General features: G+C 37.7%; 1 protein-coding gene across 2 annotated transcripts in view; it reads left to right on the plus strand.

Moving 5' to 3' along the window:
* RLF (RLF zinc finger) overlaps positions 1 to 21619 on the plus strand; it is an 84450-nt gene that overhangs the window by 56838 nt on the left and 5993 nt on the right. For both annotated transcript variants that reach the window (XM_042996736.1, XM_042996737.1), the window contains 2 exons: positions 5060 to 5196; positions 15483 to 15624. In XM_042996736.1, coding sequence (XP_042852670.1) covers positions 5060 to 5196; positions 15483 to 15624 — 279 coding nt within the window. The remainder of the gene's footprint in view (positions 1 to 5059; positions 5197 to 15482; positions 15625 to 21619) is intronic.

A 21619-nucleotide genomic window follows, 5' to 3' on the forward strand; every position in this document is an offset into this window, starting at 1 on the left:
CGTAAAGATCCTAAAGCAGGCACTAAGTAGGTTAAAAGCATGAGATAAGATACCAGCTTTCAAAGGACTTAGAATCAGGCAGAGTAGGTAACAGACCGAAGGAACTCTGGCTTCAGTTTCTTCACTTGGAAGAATGATGAAGAATGATGAGTTTTTTTTCATTACTTAAATGAGAGTGTAAAAAAAAAAAGTCTAGATGGATGCCCCTGTGTTATTAGCATAGATGAGTATGTGTGAGGCAAATGAGTTCTTGAATTGGAAGGTTGTACAGAAACCCCACTGTAAACTAGTCCTATTTTGTCAGTAGAAACCTTGATGGAAGTAAAACAATGAAGGTAATGGATAATAAAAAAAATATATGTAAGTTACCATTCTTATTAGGTGTTACGGACCTCTTAGAAACTTCTTTGTCAGGCATATATTCTAAAATGTCAGGTAAACAACAATATTAAGCATGAACTAAAAGCATGCTAGTACTTAAAATTTACTAGGAAATGGGTAACATTTGGAGAAAGTTGAGGTTAAGTTTGAGAAGTTGCTGGAGGTTAGATTGGTACAGGAGCAGGCAAGGTCACCAGCAATCTTTGTGGTAGTCTCCGAAAAGGCACTAAGATACTGGAAGAGCAGAAGGCGTCTACTCTTAGGGAACCACTAGAGTTGATACTCCAACACTATTGCTAAATTACCATTAGCTGAATAGAAATAATTTATTTCTGTTTCTCCAGTTCCTTGTTCATTCTTACCTGTTGGCCCTTGCGATGTGTTTTTCTTCCTCTTTGGAACAGTTTTCTTATTTCACTCTACCCTTTCCCATGGCTTATCTCTACTCATTCTTTAATTCTCATTTTAAATGTGACTTCATCCAGGAAGTTGTTTTTGATCCCCCAAATTTGGGTTAGATCTCTTTTTATCAAAGGTAGGAAAAATACTCTGTACATCCCCATTGTAACAGTTAATATACACTGTAATTCTTAGCAGTTGCTGCTGCCTCATTTGTTATCTGTGGCTGGACTGTGACTTCCATGAAGGCAAAAATCAGGTTGGCTTGTATCCCTAGTACTTAGCACAGCACAGGTACTTAGTAATACACAGCACGGCTTTGAAAGACATGTGCATTTTAATTTTAACATGTTTTTTTCCTGTGGCATTTTGTGAACAGAGGATTTTGGATATCATATAAGACCGTCTTTAGAAATTCATAGTCTAGTTAGAAAGCCAAAGTTCAAAGCACATGTAAAAAAAGTAAAATAATAAAAGGTAAAGGCCACTGTGAGTCACTAGTTCAGAATTTGGCCCAGAATGGAATAAAAAATAGCCCAATTAAAAATGTTGATAAGATGCTGTGAATTCAGAGTAAGGCAAGAGATCATTGGATGCTAGAGTAGTCTATGAAGGAAGTTTCAGCTGAATGTTGAAGGATGGGGAGGATCGGTTCATGAGGCAAGAAGAGGAGGGCTGTTTGTTTAGGCTTATACACTAACTGGTAGTGTTCATCTTTGTAATAAATCATTTTTGTAATAAATGTTTCGTGTTTGTAATAAATAGAAATAATAGAACTACGTATACCTTCTAAACAACTAGTCTGGAGTTTTCATATCATTTCCTCCTCCCCCGTCATTTTAGGTTAATGATTTTTGACTTGAAATCTACATTTCTAATTTATTTCAGTTTTGTCCCTTTTTCTTAATACTTTGGTTCCAAGGTGAAAGCTCATATCTCTCTGAAGTATACCCTTTTAAAATGAGCTTCCCTGTAGGAATAAAATGACGCGAGATTAGTTTTTCATTTTATATACTGTTACTTTTTATTATTAGCCACAGTTGACTAGAGACAAGAAACAGTCTCTTCTCAGGCTCATCTTTTACTTGTGAAGTAGAAATAATAATTGCCTGCATTGCTAACCTTACAGATTTATCATGCTGATAAAGTGAGATGATATCTCATTCAAGGTATTTGAAAAGGATAAAAAATGTTCTAGAAATGCAAGTTGTATATTATTTCCATTCTAATTTATATGTCTGGCTTAGAGAGTTTCTCATGCTATTTCTCAGCTTGGAAATGTTATATATTGCTGTTACATTGCAAAATCAAATTTTAGAATTCTGGGTTTTTGACAGGAGCTTTAACATGGCGTGGATAGTAGGTGGTTGCCCTGGAATAAATAGCTGTTTTCATTTGCTGAGGAATTTTCATTTCAGTCCTTCGGTCACTTCAGTTCTGAATACCCTGTGGTGGGCCTTTTGTCTCTGGATGACCCTTCTAATTCATTCAGCTATGGATGAGGACATGGTTGTTGAGGGCATCATTAAAATTCCATCCTCATTAAGGCTGATACGGTCTTTTTTTTTTTTTAACCTGAAAACTGAATTTAAATTATGTTCTAGGCTTTACCAACGTAACTTTGCCTCCCAGTGCTCTTTAGATATAAATTTAAATCAGGTGTGATCTTGCATCTGAGCGTGATCTTTTGAAATGCTTTCTACTATTCTTAAGGTTGATTTTCTTTTTTTCTTTTTCTTATTTTTAAAATTTATATATTTCATGAAAAATTCTTAAGAGCTCTTCTGATGTGCTCCCTATTTGTCAATCCCTGTTAGAATATATATTTTTTAAACCTTAACTGTAACTTTAATAGGCACACATACCACATTTTTAATTGATGCATAATTGACGTATTATTTTAGGTATACAACATAATATTCAATATTTATATAGGTTGTGAAATGATATCCAGATAAGTCTAGTTGATGTCTGTCACTATACAGAGTCACAAAAGTTTTTTTTCTTATGATGAGAACATTTAAGATCTATTCTAATAACTTTCCAATATGCAATACAGTATTAATTATAGTCACCATGATGTACTAAAACATATTAAATTCTTAAAATAACTCCATGAGGGAGGTTCTGTTATTTCCATTTTACACATGAGGAAACTGAGACACTAAGTCACTGAGAAGTTACATGACTTACCCAGAGTCACACAGCTAGTAGCTATAGAGCTGGGAAAAGAATATACACAATCTGGTTTTAGAATAATTGCTTTTGGGGCACCTGGGTGGCTCAGTGGGTTAAGCAACCGACTCTTGGTTTGGCTCAGGTCATGATCTCACAGTTCTTGAGTTTGTCAAGCCCTGCGTCAGGCTCTGTGCTGACACTGCAGAGCCTGCTTGGAATTCTCTCTCCTCTCTCTGCCCCTCCCCTGCCCGCTCTCTCTCCCCCCCCCCCCCACACACACACTAAATAAACTTAATAAAAATATCTAAAAGGAAAAAAAAGAATAATTGCTTTTAACCACTATATCATACTGCTTATTGTGTCATCGCATTGTCTTTAAAAGACTAGAAAACAGACTTGTATGAGGTTCACTTTGTAAATGTGAACATTTTACCCTCATTAAACTTGATTTGTTTATCCCACTCATCACCTTAGTTTACTGTGTTTTTTTTAATGTGTTCCAGACAATGCTATGTGCTGAGTTTTGAACAAGATATACAAAGTCCCTGACCTCATTAATTTTACATTCTAGCAGAGAAGACAGATACTAAGTTCTTTGCCTAATGATTGAATTGTAGTTGTGATAGATGTTACAAAGGAGGAATTAAGAGTAGAGTTTTTGTATGTGGGGGTGTTTTTTAATTGAAGTACAGTTGACTTTTGGAGGAGTTGTTTTTTGTTTTCAATGGATGAGAATCGAGTTTTTGTTGGAGATTCTGACCTAGTCTTAGAAGTGAAAGGATTGTATGAGAAAATAGCATGTGAGCTAAGCTTTGAAAAAAGTCTTTCTGTGCCTACTTGAGGGTATGACTAAAATTAGATGTTTCGACCACCTGTTGGAACTGAATAGCACTTTGGAAAAGATGAACTAAACTCTTTTGTACCTCATTCACCCTGATATTCACTTCATTTATCCTGAAATTTATCACTGTTTTGTACATTTGGTGTCTGGTATAATTCACATTTATATGGCTGACATATGAGAAAGAGATTAATCATATTCTTTGTTAAGACAGGGAAGTGAGGGGCGCCTGGGTGGCGCAGTCGGTTAAGCGTCCGACTTCAGCCAGGTCACGATCTCGCGGTCCGTGAGTTCGAGCCCCGCGTCAGGCTCTGGGCTGATGGCTCGGAGCCTGGAGCCTGTTTCCGATTCTGTGTCTCCCTCTCTCTCTGCCCCTCCCCCGTTCATGCTCTGTCTCTCTCTCTGTCCCAAAAATAAAAAAAAATAAAAAAAATAAAATAAAAAAAAAAAAGACAGGGAAGTGATAGAGTTGAGAAAGGATCTCTTTAGAGGTCTTAATCTCTTGTTTCATTAGTATGTAAAAAGAGCCCCAGAAAATTCTGATTTGCCCAGAGGTGGTTTTAAGATTTCTATAATTAGTGTCAATGAGGGGCACCTGGCTGGCTCATTTGGTACTGCATGTGACTCTTGACCTTGGGGTTGAGGGTTTGAGCCTCACATTCGGTGTAGAGATTGCTTTAAAAAAATTGAATCCTTAAAAAAAATAGCGTTAATGAAAAAGATGTATTTCTGAGTGTTTTAGTTGCTTGAACGCACTTATACCAAGTATTATTTTTTCTCCTTAACTCTGAGAAAGTGATACAAGTTTCTCAACTGGCCTCGTTTAGCCCTACTGGCTGTGAGGATAAGCCTTGTGTTTTCCTTTCCGTAACTAGAGTGACTTGAATAAAACTGTCAAGGAAATAAAGAAAGAAAAAACAAAAAAAATTATACTTCAAGTGAAAATAATCTGAAGTTATTATGCATAATTTGACTTATTTATATGGTAGCAAAGTTCATGAATAATTTAACTGTACAAAAATGCTTTTGTCTGTGTTGGGACTGCAGTGGAACTTCAGTCTATTCACTTCTCTTTAATATTTTCTAATATGATATAGTCCAGGAGATTCAGTCATAAGTTAATAGAAGGAAATTGTGTCCCTCTAATTGCCTCATGAATTGTCAAAGATAGAAAACCTTAAAAGAGGCTTCTTGTTACATAACAAAATATACAGGAAAGTCACCATTTTTATTTTGACTCCATCTTCTCATTTTTGATAGATTGCAAAGGTCGACTGTAAGGAAATACTAGACATCATATGTAATCTGGAATCCGAGGGTCAGGATAACACGGCATTTGTTCTTTGTACGACTTACCTCACTCAGCAGCTCCAAACTGCAAGTGTATATTGTTCTTGGTAAGTATATTTACTTTTTTTCACTTTATTTGTTTAGTACATAGTATGGCATTTAGAGTTTATGTAAAACATTGGCTTCTTTCAAATTTAAAGCCTAAGCAAATTAATTGATGACATGTGAATTACATCTTGCTTAGAAGCTAAACCACTTAATAAAAAATGTTACTGGTTTAATCTTTTCCAGAAGAGTCCAGAAATAAAGAGAGGGTAAAGAATTTGAGCTCCTCTTGATCATCTTATATAGAGGGTTGTCTGTTAACTTTAATATAGGTCTTCTTTGGAAATAAAATTATGGCAACATGAGACAAATTGGTGTTAGGTCATTTTCCTTTACACTTACTATATCTTTTGGTAGTCGTTTTCCCCTCTTATTTGGAAACCCATTAATTATCTAGGTTTCTAGGTCAGTCTTGCACTAGAGAAGGAAATCCATTTGAATAGGTAATCTCTTTTGAAACTTTGGTACTATATAGCAGAATTATATTAATTTGGTTTTAATTCAGTTTATATTTTGTTTGCCTACAGAGTACTTAGTTGCTAAAAAGAAAACAGTAAGTGTAACCTACGGTTCTTTCATTCCAACTGTGCAGAATCTGTTTAGGCCAAAAGGACAGACTTGATACACAGGAGAATTCTAAAATGTAAGACTGCCAGTAAGTATCAGATTAGTGATAGGGATAATGCCATAGGATATTAGTGGAAGGTGCTCACTGTTTAAGAAAGGTGTCAAGGGAGAGGTAATATCAGAGCTTTAATTCAAAGAATGGATTGGATTTGCATGATCTTGATTAGAGGAACATGGAGAGATTTAGAACCTAAGGATGGCTTGAAGTTGGAAACGAACATTTTGATTGTAGGAAAACCCAGTAAAGCCCTTCGTGTGCTTTAGCCTTCATTGATCTCCTTTTGGAGCATCTATGTGTATTTGTAGTTTTATTATTAACATTGTATGCTACTATATTTCTTCCTGTTTACTATTTTAGATAGAAATATTATTTGCGTGCTATAAATTATCTCATAATAATCCTCATAATTATCTTTGTGCAGATGAGGCAGTGGATGACCAGAGGAATCAGAGAAGTCTTGTGATTGCCCAGGGTCTTAAGGCTAAAGTGATAGAGCTGAGATTCACATCCAGGGTTTTTGACTCCTAATCCAGTGCTTTTCTTCTCCTGTGGTGGTTTTCTTGGTGCAGGGCCAGAATGCAGATGGCAGTCTTCTACCACTGAGTCCACTATGCCAGAGTTATATCTCCTGTGAGAAGGGAGATAGTGGAACAGGGAGTTAAATATATTTTGTAATAATCACTATGGGCATTTTGTTAGGAAACCAAAAAAGCGGTGCTAAAAATGAAAAGAATTAAGTAGCAGTGAGGGTTTTGATCATTAAATTAAGTAGAAGAGGTTCCCCCCCCCCCATGCATTAGAGATTAGAGATTTTAGCCTCAGTAAAACAGATGTATTTACTTGAGGAACAAACCCCAATTTATCTTGTTACAGTTAATTTCTTTGCCTACAATGAAAAAAATATCTGCTAGTGATAGCTAGATTTTCAGGGCAAAGAAATACACTAAATCACATATGAGATTTGTTATACATTACAGAGGGTTATGGGGGTTTTTTTGGATTTTTTTTAAGTTTTAGATGTACACTATAATGATGCAACAATTCTATACATTATTCAGTGTTCATCACAATAAGTGTACTCTTAATCCCCTTCACCTATTTCATCCATCTCCCCTCTGGTGACAACCAGTTTGTCCTTATATAATGAGTATATTTTCATTTGTCTCTTTTTTCTTTGTTCATTTATTTTGTTTCTTAAATTCTGCATATGTTTTAAATCATATGGTATTTGTCTTTCTCTGACTATTTCACTTAGCATTGTACCCTCTAGATGCATCCATGTCATTGCAAATAGCAAGATCTTTTTTATGGCAGAGTAAATTCCATTGTATATATATACCACATCATCTTTAACCATTCATCGGGCTGCCTCTGTATCTTGGCTATTGTAAATAATGCTACAGTAAATGTAGGGGTGCATATATCTTTTCGAATTAGTGTTTTTGTGTTTTTTGGGTAAATACCCAGTAGTGGAACTACTGGATCATATGGTAATTCTATTTTTAATTTTTTTTTTTTTTAACGTTTATTTATTTTTGAGACAGAGAGAGACAGAGCATGAACGGGGGAGGGTCAGAGAGAGGGAGACACAGAATCTGAAACAGGCTCCAGGCTCTGAGCTGTCAGCACAGAGCCCGACGCAGGGCCCGAACTCACGGACCGCGAGATCACGACCTGGGCCGAAGTCGGCCGCCCAACCGACTGAGCCACCCAGGCGCCCCTCTATTTTTAATTTTTTGAGGAACCTCCATACTGTTGTCCACAGTGGTTGCACCAGCCTGCATTCCCACCAGTGGTGCATGAGGATTCCTTTTTCTCTAAATCCTGGCCAATACTTTTTATTTCTTGTGTTTTTTGTTTTGGCCATTCTGACAGGTGTGCCGTGATATCTTATTGTGGTTTTGATTTGCATTTCCCTGGTGATTAGTGATGTTGAACATCTTTTCATGTGTTTGTTTGGTTATCTGTGTGTCATCTTTGGAAAAATGCCTGTGTCCTCTGCCCGTTTTTAAATTGGATTATTTGGGGGCCCCTGGGTGGCTCAGTTGGTTAAGCCGCCAACTTCGGCTCAGGTCATGATCTCGCGGTACGTGAGTTCAAGCCCCGCGTTGGGCTCTGTGCTGACAGCTCAGAGCCTGGAGCCTGTTTCAGATTCTGTGTCTCCCTCTCTCTGGCCCTCGCCCATTCATGCTCTGTCTCTCTCTGTCTCAAAAATAAATAAACGTTAAAAAAATAAAATAAAATAAAAAATAAAAAAAAATAAATTGGATTATTTGCTTTTGGGTGTGTTCCATTGTGTAATTTCTTTGTATATTTTTGGATATTAACCCCTTTTCAGATATATCATTTACCAATATCTTCTTTCATTCAGTAGTTTGTCTTTTTGTTTTGTTGATGGTTTCCTTTGCTGTGTGAAAGCTTTGTATTTTGGTGTAGTCTCAGTAGTTTAATTTTGCTTTTGTTTCCCTTGCCAAAAGAGACCTATCTAGAAAAATGTTTCCATGGCTGATATTGAAGTGATTACTGCCTGTGTTTACTTCTAGGAATTTTATGGCTTCACGTCTCACATTTTGGTCTTTCTCAATTTTGAATTTATTTTTGTGTATGGTCTAAGAAAGTGGTCTAACTTCATTCTTTTGCATGTAGCTGCCTTGTTTTCCCAACAGCATTTGTTGAAAAGCTTGTCTTTTTCCTGTTGTATATTCTTGTATATTCCTTTGTCATATAATGACCATAAAAGTGTGGGTTTATTTCCAGCTTCTTTATTCTGTTCCATTGATCTGTGTGTCGGTTTTTGTGCCAGTACCATACTGTTTTGATTACTGTAGTTTTGTAGTATATCTTGAAATCTGGGGTTGTGATACCTCCAGCTTTGTTCTTCTTTGTCAAGATTGCTATTTTGAGGTCTTTTTTTTTTTTTTTTTTTTTTTTAATGTTTGTTTGTTTGTTTATTAGAGTGAGAGAGCAGGCGAACACAAGCAGGGGAGAGGCAGAGAGAGAGGGAGACACAGAATCCAAAGCAGGCTCCAGAGCCCTGTGTGGGGCTCAAACTCCGGAACCTTGAGATCATGACCTGAGCTGAAGTCAGATGCTTAGCCGACTGAGCCACCCAGGCGTCCGTGGCTATTTGAGGTCTCTTTTCATTCCATGTAAATTTTAGGATTATTGTTCTAGTTCTGTGAAAAGCTGTTGGTATTTTAATAGGGATTGCATTGAATGTGTAGATTGCTTTGGGTAGTGTGGACAATTTAATAATAATTGGTTTTCCCAATCCATGAGCATGGAATCTTTCCATTGTGTCATCTTCAGTTTCTTTTACCCGTGTTTTACAGCTTTCAGAGTACAAGTCTTTCACTTCCTGGTTTAGTTTATTCCTAGGAATTTTATTCTTTTCGGTGTAATTGTAAATGGGACTATTTTCTTAATTTTTATTTTACTACTTTATTAGTATATAGAAATGCAACAGGGGGTGCCTGGCTCAGTCGGTTAAGCTTCGGATTCTTGATTTTGGCTCAGGTCATGAACTCATGTTGGCGTGAGATCAAGCCTTGCTTCGAGCTCTGTGCTGACAGTCAGGAGCCTGCTTGGAATTTTCTCCCTCTCCCCCCCTCCCCCCCCCCCCCACTTGTGCGTGCATGCATGCGTGCACTTACTCACTCTCTCTCTCTCTAAATTAGTAAACATTTAAAAAAAATAGAAATGCAACAGATTTCTGTATATTAATTTTGTATCCTGTGACTTTATTGAATTCATGTATCAGTTCTAGTAGTTTTTTGGTAGAGTCTTCAGGGTTTCTGTATATAGTATCAGGTCATCTATAAATAGTGAAAATTTTACTTCTTCCGTACCAATTTGGATGCTGTTATTTCTTTTTGTTATCTGACTGCTGTGACTAGGATGTCCAAACTATGCTGAATGAAAATGGTAAGAGTGGACATCCCTGTCTTCTTCCTGAACTTAGAGGAAAAGCTCTGATTTTCACCGTTGAGTATGATGTTTGCTGTAGGTTTGTCATATATGGCCTTAATTAATGTTGAGGTGTGTTCCTGCTAAACCTACTTCGTTGAAAAGTTTTTATCATGAGTGGATGTAGTACTTTGTCAGATGCTTTTTCTGCTTCTGTTGAGATGATTACATGGTTTTTATCCTTCTCTTGTTAATGTGACCTATCATATTGATTGATTTGTGAATAGTGAATCACGTTGCATCCTTGGAATAAATCACACTTGATCATGGTGACTGATTTTTGTAAGTATTGTTGGATTTGGTTTGCTAATATTTTGTTGAGGATATTTGCATCTATGTTCATCAGATATTCGCTTATAGTTTTCTTTTTGTGTAGTGTCTACCTGGTTTTGGAAGCAGGGTAATGCTGACCTTGTAGAATGGATTTGTAATCTTTCCTTCCTCTTTTTTTTTTTTTTTTTTTTTTGAAATAGTTTGAGAAGAATAGGTGTTAACTCTTCTTTAAATGTTTGACAGAATTCACCTGTGAAGCCATTTAGTCCTGGACTTTTGTTTGTTGGGAATTTTTTGATTTCTGATTCGGCTTCACTGCTAGTAGTTGGTCTGTTCAAATGCTCTTATTTCTTTCTGATTCAGTTTAGAAGGTTATATGTTTCTAGGAATTTATCCATTTCTTCCAGGTTATCAAGTTTGTTGACATACAATTTTTCATAATCTTGTATAATCCTTTGTATTTCTGTGGTGTAGGTTGTTATTTTTCCTCTTTTATTTCTGATTTATTTGCATCCTCCTTTTTTTTCTAATGATTCTGGCTAAAGGTTTATCTATTTTGTTGCATTTTTTAAAGAACCACCTCCTGGTTTCTTTAGTTTTATTTCACTTATTTCTCCTCTAATCTTTTTCATTTCCTTCCTTCTGTTGGCTTTGGGCTTTTTTCTTTTTCTAGCTCCTCGAGGAGTAAGTTTAGGTCATTTGAGATTTTTCTTGATTATAAAGTAATTTTAAAACTATAATCACACGGTTCTTTTAATATTCCTAATAGAGCTTCCCTTCTAGAGTGACCTATAGCTTTATTCTTCCTTTCTTTACTCTGCCACATTAGCCCTTCCAAGGATGTTAGCAGCTGTAGGATTAATGCTGCTCCACGCAGCAGGAAGGGATTAACAAGGATTTCCCTCTTGTTGGCCTCCTGAGGAGCTAGAATGAGTAAAGGAAAGAAAATATTTAGTCACTTCACACTTGGGTAAAAGTAAGCTTCTTCCAAGCAGTTTAAAGAGAAATAGAATCTAAAATTTTGAAATTTGGAATCTTTTTTTTTTTTAACCCCTTCTGTTGTTTTCATAGGTGTGTGTTTGTTTTGCTAATGGGATATTGGAGTGGGATATTTGAAACTTAGGAATTCTGTAAAACATGTGACAAAGTTGGAATCTGATAAAAGCAGTCACTTATTTTTAAACACATATACTAGAATTTATTTATCGGAAGTATCATTCTTGAATGTGGTCATCACAGAAGATAGTATTTGAAGTGTTAACTATGTAACTATTACCCAAAACAGTTTTTTTTTTAATTTTCTTAGAAATTTCCTTTAGAGATACTTACAAACCACAATAAAATATATCCTATTACTTTAAATCAGCCACCGTATATATGCTTGATCTCAAAAGGTATATTACTCAGCTTATTAATTAACCATGGCCCCAAAAGAATTTTGGCTCTGCAAAAATCAAAGATGTGCTGGAGGAATGAGTTTCCTATAGATGTCTGCAGTGATAATACCATTAGAGTAGCCAAGCAAATAAGAAAGATAACCATTTTTGAATGGGACAGTGTACGTATAGATGTGTAATTACTACTGCTGCTTTTAAAATAAAGTTCAGGGTGCCTGGAGAGCTCAGTTGGATAAGCGTCCGACTTTGGCTCAGGTCATGATCTCATGGTACGTGGGTTCGAGCCCCTCGTCGAGCTCTACCGACAGCTCAGAGTCTGGATCCTGCTTCCGATTCTGTGTCTCCCCCTCTGTCTCTCTCGCTCTCTGTCCCTCTCCTTCTTGTAGTCTCTCTCTCTCTCTTCTCTCTCTCTCAAAAATAAACATTAAAAACATTAAAATAAAATTCATGGGGCACCTGGGTAGCTCAGTCAGTTAAACGTTTGACTTAGGCTCAGGTCATGATCTCAAGGTTTGTGAGTTCGAGCCCTGCGTTGGGCTCTGTGCTGACAGCTTGGAGACTGGAGCCTGCTTCGGATTTTGTTTCTCCCTCTCTCTCTCTCTCTGCCCCTCCCTCGCTAATGCTGTGTCTCAAAAATAAATATAAAAAAAATTAAAGGTCATACAGGGGTGCCTCTCTCTCTCAAAAGTAAATAAACATTTAAACAAATAAAGTTCATACAGGTGAGCCTTAAACCTCCACACAAAGCTTTCAGCAAGTATTTGATAGGTTGACCTTTGCTTTCTTAGATCTGAGTTTAATGTATGTTGGGGCACCTGGGTGGCTCAGTCAGTTATACATCTGACTTCAGCTCAAGTCATGATCTCATGGTTCGTGAGTTTGAGCCCCACCTGCTCGCTGCTGTCAGGAAGAGCCCTCTTCCAATCCTCTGTCCCTCTCTCTCTGCCCCTCCCCACTGCACTCGCTTACATGCTCTCTCTCTCAAAATATATGTATAAAAAAATCTTGTACATTTGTGTTTCTTTGATGTAATCTCATGCCTGTTCTCTCCCAGGCTAGACTGTGATATGCCAGGGTCAATGTGTGTGTTGTCCTTAGTACCTGACGAAGACCACATATCCATATATGTTTTATTTAACCGAATTTTGTTGAAAGTAAAAAGTGGTCATGAGAATCACATACTGTATCTGCAGGAGCCACCTTTAAAGATGGTCATCCCTTAATGCCACAAAGTTTTCTTTGACTCATTTCCACAATGCCTGAATTCTAGATAACCGTGTGACATACTGACTGGACTTTGGGCTTCCTGATATGCAGAAACCCAGTGTAGTTTAAAGTTCTTGCATGGTAGGTAGATCTCTGCTGAAGTATGTTTCCTACCATTAATAGAACTAAATTTCCTTGCCAGTTTTTATGAATTTGTATATAATTTGTTGACTTGAAGTAGGCAGTGTGCTAATTGGAAGCATCTATACAGTGGAATCATTTTCAGTATATTCTTTAATGGTTGTCCATTTAAAAAAATCGTACCATTATAGTAATTGATATTCGTCCCAGTGCACGTATGATCCAACAGGTTCTGAGTTACTATTTTTTTGGTGGTTTCCGTTTTCCAGTGTACAGATTTGAATGGATGACATGGTAGCATTTTCATGAGCTGGTTGTTTTGCTTTCAGGCAAATTTGTATATTTGGTTGGGTAATGAGTGGTAGTTTTAAATTGTTGGATCATAATTGTGTAAGTATGTTTAAAAACAAAATACCCTTTTTTGATCATGGTTATTTGGAATTAAAATAACTATAGCTTGAAATATTTAATTTGGAGTAAATCGGGCCATAGACATTCTGATACATATTTTAAAAGTTATTTGAGGGGCTCCTGAGTGGCTCACCGGTTAAGTGGCCAACTTTTGGTTTCAGCTCAGGTCATGATCTCACGGTTCGTGAGTTCAAGCCCTGCATTGGGCTTTGTGCTGGTAGTACAGAGCCTGCTTGGGATTCTCTCTCTGCCCCTCCTGCACTCCTTCTCTTTCTCTCTCTCTCTCTCTCTCCCTCAAAATAAATAGATAAACTTAAAAAAATATATATTTAAGAGGCTTTAATACTCAACTTGCCTCTTACCACTTTATCAGATTTGCCTAACTTTAAACTAATAGCTAGTTGACGTATTTTAGATAGTAGATATTCCTGATGCAGGGCTCAAACTCAGGAACCATGAGATCATATATGACCTGAGCCGAAACCAAGAGTCGGATACTTAACTGACTGAGCCATCCAGGTGCCCAGCAATCTTGTGAGTTAAGAAAATGAACAGTCACCCCAATTACTTGCCTAACCAGTAGCTATTTTCAAAGCTGACCTGTCTCAATTTTTTACTTTTCCTGGTTAGGAAAGCAACACTAGTCACCAAAGACAAACACTTAAAGACATTTTAAGTTAATTTTATTTATCATAGCTCAAATTTGTCATCATTAAATATTAAAAGCTTTAATCATGTATCTTTTAAGGAGTATATTCATTTAGATCTTTGAGGCAAGTTTTGTATATATATAAGAATTTCACCATATGAGAATCCTAGTTACTTCTTTAAAAATACAATAGGGGTGCCTGGGTGGATCAGTTGGTTGAACAACTAACTCTTGATTTCAGTTGAGGTCATGATATCAGGGTCATGGGATCAAGCCCTGCATTGGGCTTTGTGCTGAACACAGAGCCTGCTTGAGATTATCTGTCTTCCTCTGCCCCTCTCCTGCTCACACACATGCTCTCTAAATTAATTAATTAATTAAATTAAATAAAGTATAATAAAATAAGTTCTGTTAAATATGTTTATTTTCAATCTGTTGGGGTATGATCATTTGTTAAGCTTTGTATTTGTACCCAGCTTCCTAGAATAGTCTGTTAATAGCAGTAAGATATTAGTGTTCTAAAACTGGCTTGTGAAAATAATACTTTTTTATGAAAATTGTTTAAGAAATAATTACAGTATGTATTGCAGTGTACAGAAAAGAGTCACTTTTTTAAAGTGGTAACATTCTCTTTAGTTTTACTAAGTAACTTCCCTTGCATTCATATTAGTATTTTTATCCTGGACATTTTTGAGTTACTAGTGCTTTTCCTTGAGAATTTTCTCTTGGGGCTCCTGGGTGGCTCAATCGGTTCAGCGTCAGACTCTTGATTTCGGCTCAGGTCATGATCTCACACGGTTGGTGAGTTCAAGCCTCATGTTGGGCTCTGTGCTGACAGCGTGAAACCTACTTGGGATTGTCTCTGCCACTCCCTGCTCGTGCATTCTGTCTTTTTCTCTCAAAATAGGGGCGCCTGGGTGGCGCAGTCGGTTAAGCGTCCGACTTCAGCCAGGTCACGATCTCGCGGTCCGTGAGTTTGAGCCCCGCGTCAGGCTCTGGGCTGATGGCTCGGAGCCTGGAGCCTGTTTCCGATTCTGTGTCTCCCTCTCTCTCTGCCCCTCCCCCGTTCATGCTCTGTCTCTCTCTGTCCCAAAAATAAAATAAAAAATAAATAAATAAATAAATAAATAAACTTTAAAAAAAAAAGTTTTTTCTCTTAACCCATTCAGTGCCTTTAATTAACTTGTTCTTTTCAAGCTTTCTTTGTTTCCATAATGAATATTTGTAAGATTCTTGTATTTTAGCTGTTTCTAAAAGTGCCATTTTGCTAATTGTATTAGTAATATTTAAACATTCCAAAATGCATGCCTAAGTAGCTTCATGACGTTTTAGAGCTAGAAAGGGCCAGGTAAGTGGAGAAGTGTACTGTTAGAATATTTATTAGTTGTATACATTTTGTTAGCAGTGTCGGGATGTCTCATGATCTCTGCCCACTAGGATAGAGTTTAACGATTTTACCAGTTTGAGAGGACCCAATAGGGAATGTAGACAGTTTTTTTTTTTTTCTTCTAGTTTCTGTTTACTATCAATTTATCTTTACAAACCAAAGTGGGGTGGGGAGGTGGAAAGCAAATACCAGTTGCTTTAAATGTTTTACCTTAATCTTTCTTTTTATAGGGAATTGACTCTCTTTTGGAGTAAACTGCAGAGAAGAATTGACCCATCTTTAGACACTTTTTTGGAGCGCTGTCGTCAGTTTGGTGTCATAGCTAAAACACAGCAGCATTTGTTTTGCCTGATTAGAGTTATACAAACAGAAGTGAGTAATTTTGCTTTTTATGATGATTGTCCTAGAACTGAAGAAATGAGTGGGGAGATTACTTCTCAGACAACTCCTTTTAGATGAGGAGATTATGGAATTGGACGTACCTAGGTGTTTCTGCAGATTGACCTTTTAGAATCCACAGTTTTCTTAATGGAAGATAGTGATTTAAAGTGACTGGAGGAAGGGAAGATTATATTTCTGGGCTATATCTACTACCCTGTATCTACTTTTCCTAGGACAGTTTTCTATATTTTATGCAAGCATGTTTGTTTGCATATTAATATAATTATTAAAAATGAAGAAAATATAACTATATTTTCCTTAAGAATAGAGTAATACATTTTCTAGGGTTTGGAATAATAGAACAGTTCCAGAATTAGCTATACAAAAATTATAATCTGTGCACAACAGGAAACAAGTTAGATATTTTTAGGAAGTAAATATTTCCTAAAATGAAATGAAGTGCTATATATAAAGCCTTGTTTTTTGAGTTGAGCCCTATAGATATAGAAGACTATTAGCTTAGAGATTCAGCACAAATCTTATACTGTTCCCTGTTTTTGTTTTGTTTTTAGTATCTGCTCATGACTGAGCTCTCCATATACCCATATCTGTAATGGCTCATGGGTATGTTTCATGGGTTACTTCTTTGACAACATCCAAGGATTGTTTATACTAAAGCCAAGGCACAGTTGTATCTTTGATACATCCTTTCTCCTTTAATGTAAACATCTATGTCCTATACTTTATTTGAAATATGTTGGTCTGGTCTTCTCCAGTGAAGATAGGAAAAGGTAAAACAGTTATTAAAAAGTAAATTCACGGTCAGATATGTTAGGTGATAATTATTTCTAATCACTGTGAATGAAGTTGTATCTCCTGTCACAGAAAGAACATGTTCAAGTAATTACCGAACTTGTGTTATTTTTAAAAATTAGTTTTAGGGGCATCTGGGTGGCTCAGTCGGTTAAGCATCTGACGGGCTCAGGTAATGATCTCGTGGTCTGTGGGTTCGCACCCCACATCGGGCTCTGTGCTGACAGCTCAGAGCCTGGAGCCTACTCTGGATTCTGTGTCTCCCTCTCTGCCCCTCCCTGACTCACACTCTGTCTCTGTCTCTCAAAAATGAATAAACGTGCCGGGCGCCTAGGTGGGTCAGTTGGTTAAGCATCCGACTTCAGCTCAGGTCATGATACCGCATTCTGTGAGTTCGAGCCCCACATCGGGCTGTGTGCTGACAGCTCAGAGCCTGGAGCCTGCTTCGGATTTTGTGTCTCAGTCTCTCTCTTCCCCTCCCCCACTCGCACTCTGTCTCTCTGTCTCTGTCTCTCTCTCTCTCTCTCAAAAATAAACATTATGGAAAGAGCCTAAATGTCCATCAATTGATGAATGGATAAAGAAGTTGTGGTTTATACATACAATGGAATACTACTTGGCAATGAGAAAGAATGAAATCTGGCCTTTTGTAGCAACATGGATGGAACTGGAGAGTGTTATGCTAAGTGAAATAAGTCATACAGAGACCGACAGATACCATATGTTTTCACTCTTATTTGGATCCTGAGAAACTTAACAGAAGACCATGGGGGGGGGGGGGAAGTTACAGAGAGGGAAGGAGGCAAACCATAAGAGACTCTTAAAAACTGAGAATAAACTGAGGGTTGATGGGGGTGGGAGGGAGGGGAAAGTAGGTGATGGGCATTGAGGAGGCCACCTGTTGGGGTGAACACTGGGTGTTGTATGGAAACCAATTTGACAATAAATTTCATATTTAAAAAAAATAAACATTAAAACATTTTTTCATTAGTTTTAGAATTGGCCTTTAAAAAGTTTTATTTTGGGGGCACCTGGGTGGCTCAGTCGGTTGAGTGTCCAACTTCGGCTCAGATCATGATCTCATGGTCCGTGAGTTCGAGCCCTGCATCGGGCTCCGTGCTGACAGCTCAGAGCCTGGAGCCTGCTTCAGATTCTGTGTCTCCCTCTCTCTCTGACCCTCCCCTGTTCATGCTCTGTCTCTCCCTGTCTCAAAAATAAATAAACACTAAAAAAAAATTTTTTTTTTAAGTTTTATTTTGTAAGTTTTAAGGAGAGTATTAGTTTTCTATTGCTGCATAACAAATTACCACAAACCTAGCACTTAAAACAACACCCAATTGTTAGCTCAGTTTTGTAGGACACAATGTAGCACAGTGTGGCCAAGTTTGTTGCTCAGAGTATCAAGAAGGTGGAATCAAAGTTTTTGCCAGCTTGTGTTCTTACCTGGAAGCTCTGTGGAAAATCCACTTCTAAGCTCATTCTTGTTGACAGAATTCTCTTCCTTTCAGTTGTAAGACTAAAGCCCTCATTTTTTGCTGGCTGCCAGCTGCAGCCTGTTTTCAGCTACTAGAAGCCATCTTCATTCCATACCTGCATTTTTAAGCCAGGAGACATTTAAGAAATTCTCCTAATTTGAATCTGACCTTCTCTAAATCTGATTTCCAGACACCTAGATGTAGAGGGCTTGAATGATTAGGTCAGGCCCACCTAGGTAATCCACCTGTTTTAAGATCAACTGATTTGGGGCCTTTATTATATATTATATATTACACCCACAAAGTCCTTTTTCCCATATGACATAATCATAGGAATTATATTTACAGGATCCACTTACCCTTGAATGGAGGAGATTATACAAAAGTGAGGGTCATTTTGGAATTCTGCTTACCTCAAGGAACCACAGAAAATGGGAAAGCTGCTAGAGGACTAGGGAAAGTGGGTTTCTGAGGCCCTTGGCTGGCTCACTTGGTGGAGCATGTGACTTGTTCTTGGAGTTGTAAGTTCAAGTAAATAGAGATTACTTTAAAAAAAAAAAAAAAAGTGGGTTTCTGACACAGACCAAGGAATTTGCTGTCCACCTACATAACCAGACCCATTCCTCTTTAATCCTCATTTCAGGTACTTTCCACTATAATCATTCATGATAACTGGCCTAAAGGCTAGAAAAGATGTGGACTGGTAGGTGGAAGGCAGTGAGTGGAGAATTCCCTTCAAATTGAGAGACTCACCTCTGGGTTTTTAAAGAGGGATGGATCTAACCTGTATCAGTTAGGATCTAGTTCTGCCACGAGTAGTAGATATCCCACAATAGTAGTGCTCTAAAGAAAGTGGAAATTTTTCCTTTTCTCATGTAGGTAGATAATCCAGGCAGACAGGCCAAGGTCGCTGTTAGTGGTTCCACGTATCAGAAACCCAGGTTCCTTTTTGTCTGCCATCAACACATAGTTTCCGTCTCATGTTCTAAAAGCTAACTATTCCAATCATAGCTATCATGTCCATTCCCGATAGCAGGGCACTGGGGGTGGGGAGGCAAACCACACCATGATAACACCTTTTCCTCATCCCCTCTAATACACACAGCCCCATCTAGCTACAAGGGAGACAGGAGATATATTTATTATTTCAGGTTATTCTGTAACCAGATAGAAACCAGGCATTCTGTTTTTGTAGCAGAAGAGGCAAAGGATATTGGGAGACAGCTTATAACCAATGACTTAGTCCTTGGGCTGGAACAGGTTAATGATGCTAAAAAGCTTGTGTGGGCATTAGGTCTTTTGCAGAAGGCAACAGTGTATAATGGAGAGGGTCTTGTGATAGTACCTCTTTATTTTCTGGGCTTCCATTTTCTATAAATGAAGAGCTTAAACCAGATCATTTAAAGGTGCTTCGGGGCATCTGGGTGGCTCAGTTGGTTGTGTCTGATCTTGATTTCAGCTCAGGTCATGATCCCAGGGTCATGAGATTGAGCCCCACATCGGGGTCTGTGCTGTACGTGGAGCCTGCTTGGGATTCTCTCTCTCTCCCTCTCTCCTCTCCCCCACTCCTTTACGTGCATGCTGTCTCTCTAATTAATTACTTAATTGATTAAAAAATAAAGGTGCTTAGAGTTGTTAGACTTTAAAAATAGTATGAATGAAGGTAGATGAGGTTATATTTTGAAGTGCAAGTTAAAGAAGAGGGCAACATTCAAGAAACTTGAATCCGGTTTATTTGGCCATATGGCCCTTTTTGGTGGAACATCTAGTGCTTACTGTTTTGCAAAACATGACTTTGTCTATTTTAATTCCTTCTCTTTAGTAATAGAGAAGCTGAAAATTAGAGGTGTATGACTTGTAAAGATTGTAAACCTAGTTGCAGCAGAGTCAGGACTGGACCATGGGTATCTTGACAAATTGCGTAATGTGATACGATTATCATTTGTAAATCAGAGCACAGAGGTCTTGGAGGGTCAGGTAAGTTTTAAAATAATTCATAGGTTCTCAACAAGTTATTATTCTTTTTGGAAGAGTGAGATAAACTGCAAAGAATATTCTTTTTTTTTTATGTTTATTTTGAGAGAAAGTGCATTAGCAGGGGAGGGAGGGAGACAGAGAGACAGAGAGGGAATCTTAATCAGGCTCCACCCTCAGCGTGGAGCCAGACGCAGGACTTGATCCCACAAACCGTGAGATCATGACCTGAGCTGAAATCAAGAGTCGGATGCTTAACCAACTGAGCTACCCAGGCTCCGTCCATTCTTTCTTAAATAGCCCAATCTGGATGAAATGGTAAAATCTACAAAATCACTAAGAGCACTTTTCAAAAAAACAGACTTTATACCATTATGCATTCTAAACAGATATACCAAGAAGTTACTTGTTAAAAGAGTAGTGAATAAATTATAGGATATGAAATGTGGAACTGAATTTTGAAGATAAGACTAAATTGATTTTAAACCAGGTAGCTGGAACAAAGAGTGGCAGACATAGTGTATGAAGAGCACATAGGATATAGCCATGTCAAGCTTTGGAATTCCTAAAGGTTGTAAACTGGTTAAGAACTCAGGTTATGCACAAAGATAGCTTTAAGTTTAAATCCTTGTTCCTTTGCTCACTAGCTGGTGACATTGGGCAGTTAACCTTCCGAGCCTTGGTTTCTTATCTATAAAATGAGGATAATGTGGGAAAATAGTATTTGGAGTAGTGCCTAGACTGTAGTAAGGTTTCAGGGGTGCCTGGGTGGCTCAGTCAGTTAAGCATCTGACTTCTGCTCAGGTCATGATCTTGTGGTTCATGGGTTTGAGCCCCATGTCGGGCTCTGTGCTGACAGCTCAGAGCTTGGAGCCTGCTTTGGATTCTGTCTCCCTGTCTCTCTGCCCCTCCCCCCCTCAAAAATAAACAAACATTAAAAAACATTTTTTTAATAAAAAAAAATGTAGTAAGGGTAGGGTTCTGTAAATTGATGATAGTTGTTTCTCTGTGTTCCTAGAACTTAGAATGTATGATGCTCAACACAGTATAATTGCTTAACAAATTGATTATCAATTTGAAGAGTAGAGTTTATCCTGTTATTTTACATGGTATTCTGTTGAATACTAACTATGTGCCAGCAATGTAGTAATCACGTTATATTGCTTATTTCATTTTTATAACAATGTTAGGAAAATCTAATGTTACCACTACTGTTTCCATTTTATAGATGAGGCAGCTACAGCTTAGGAATTAAGAACTTGTCACTGCAGTGAAGCTGGGTTCAAAAGCAGTAAAAGTCTGACTCAAAAATCTATGCCATTGGGGCACCTGGCTGGCTCAGTCTATAGAGCATACAATTCTTGATCTCGGGGTCATCAGTTTGAGCCCCATTTTAGGCATAGAAATTACTTTTAAAAAACTTTTATGTTTTGCATTTTAAGCCACTCTGCCATACAATCCTACTTTTCTTTGCTCATAGTATTTTCATATTCCATTTCAGCCTCTCACGTAAGTCATCTTGTATGCCTTGTATCATATATGACCAGATCTTTTTCCTGATTTTTTTTTTTTTAATGTTTACTTATTTTTGAGAGAGAGCTCAAGCCAGGGAGGGGCAGGTGGAGGGGGAGGAGGCAGAGGATCTGAAGCAAGCTCTGCTCTGACAGTGAGCCCATCGTAGGGCTCGAATTCACAAACTGTGAGATCATCACCTGAGCCAGAGT

Source organism: Panthera tigris, chromosome C1 (assembly GCF_018350195.1).
Source record: "Panthera tigris isolate Pti1 chromosome C1, P.tigris_Pti1_mat1.1, whole genome shotgun sequence".
Classification (NCBI taxonomy): Eukaryota; Metazoa; Chordata; class Mammalia; order Carnivora; family Felidae; genus Panthera; species Panthera tigris.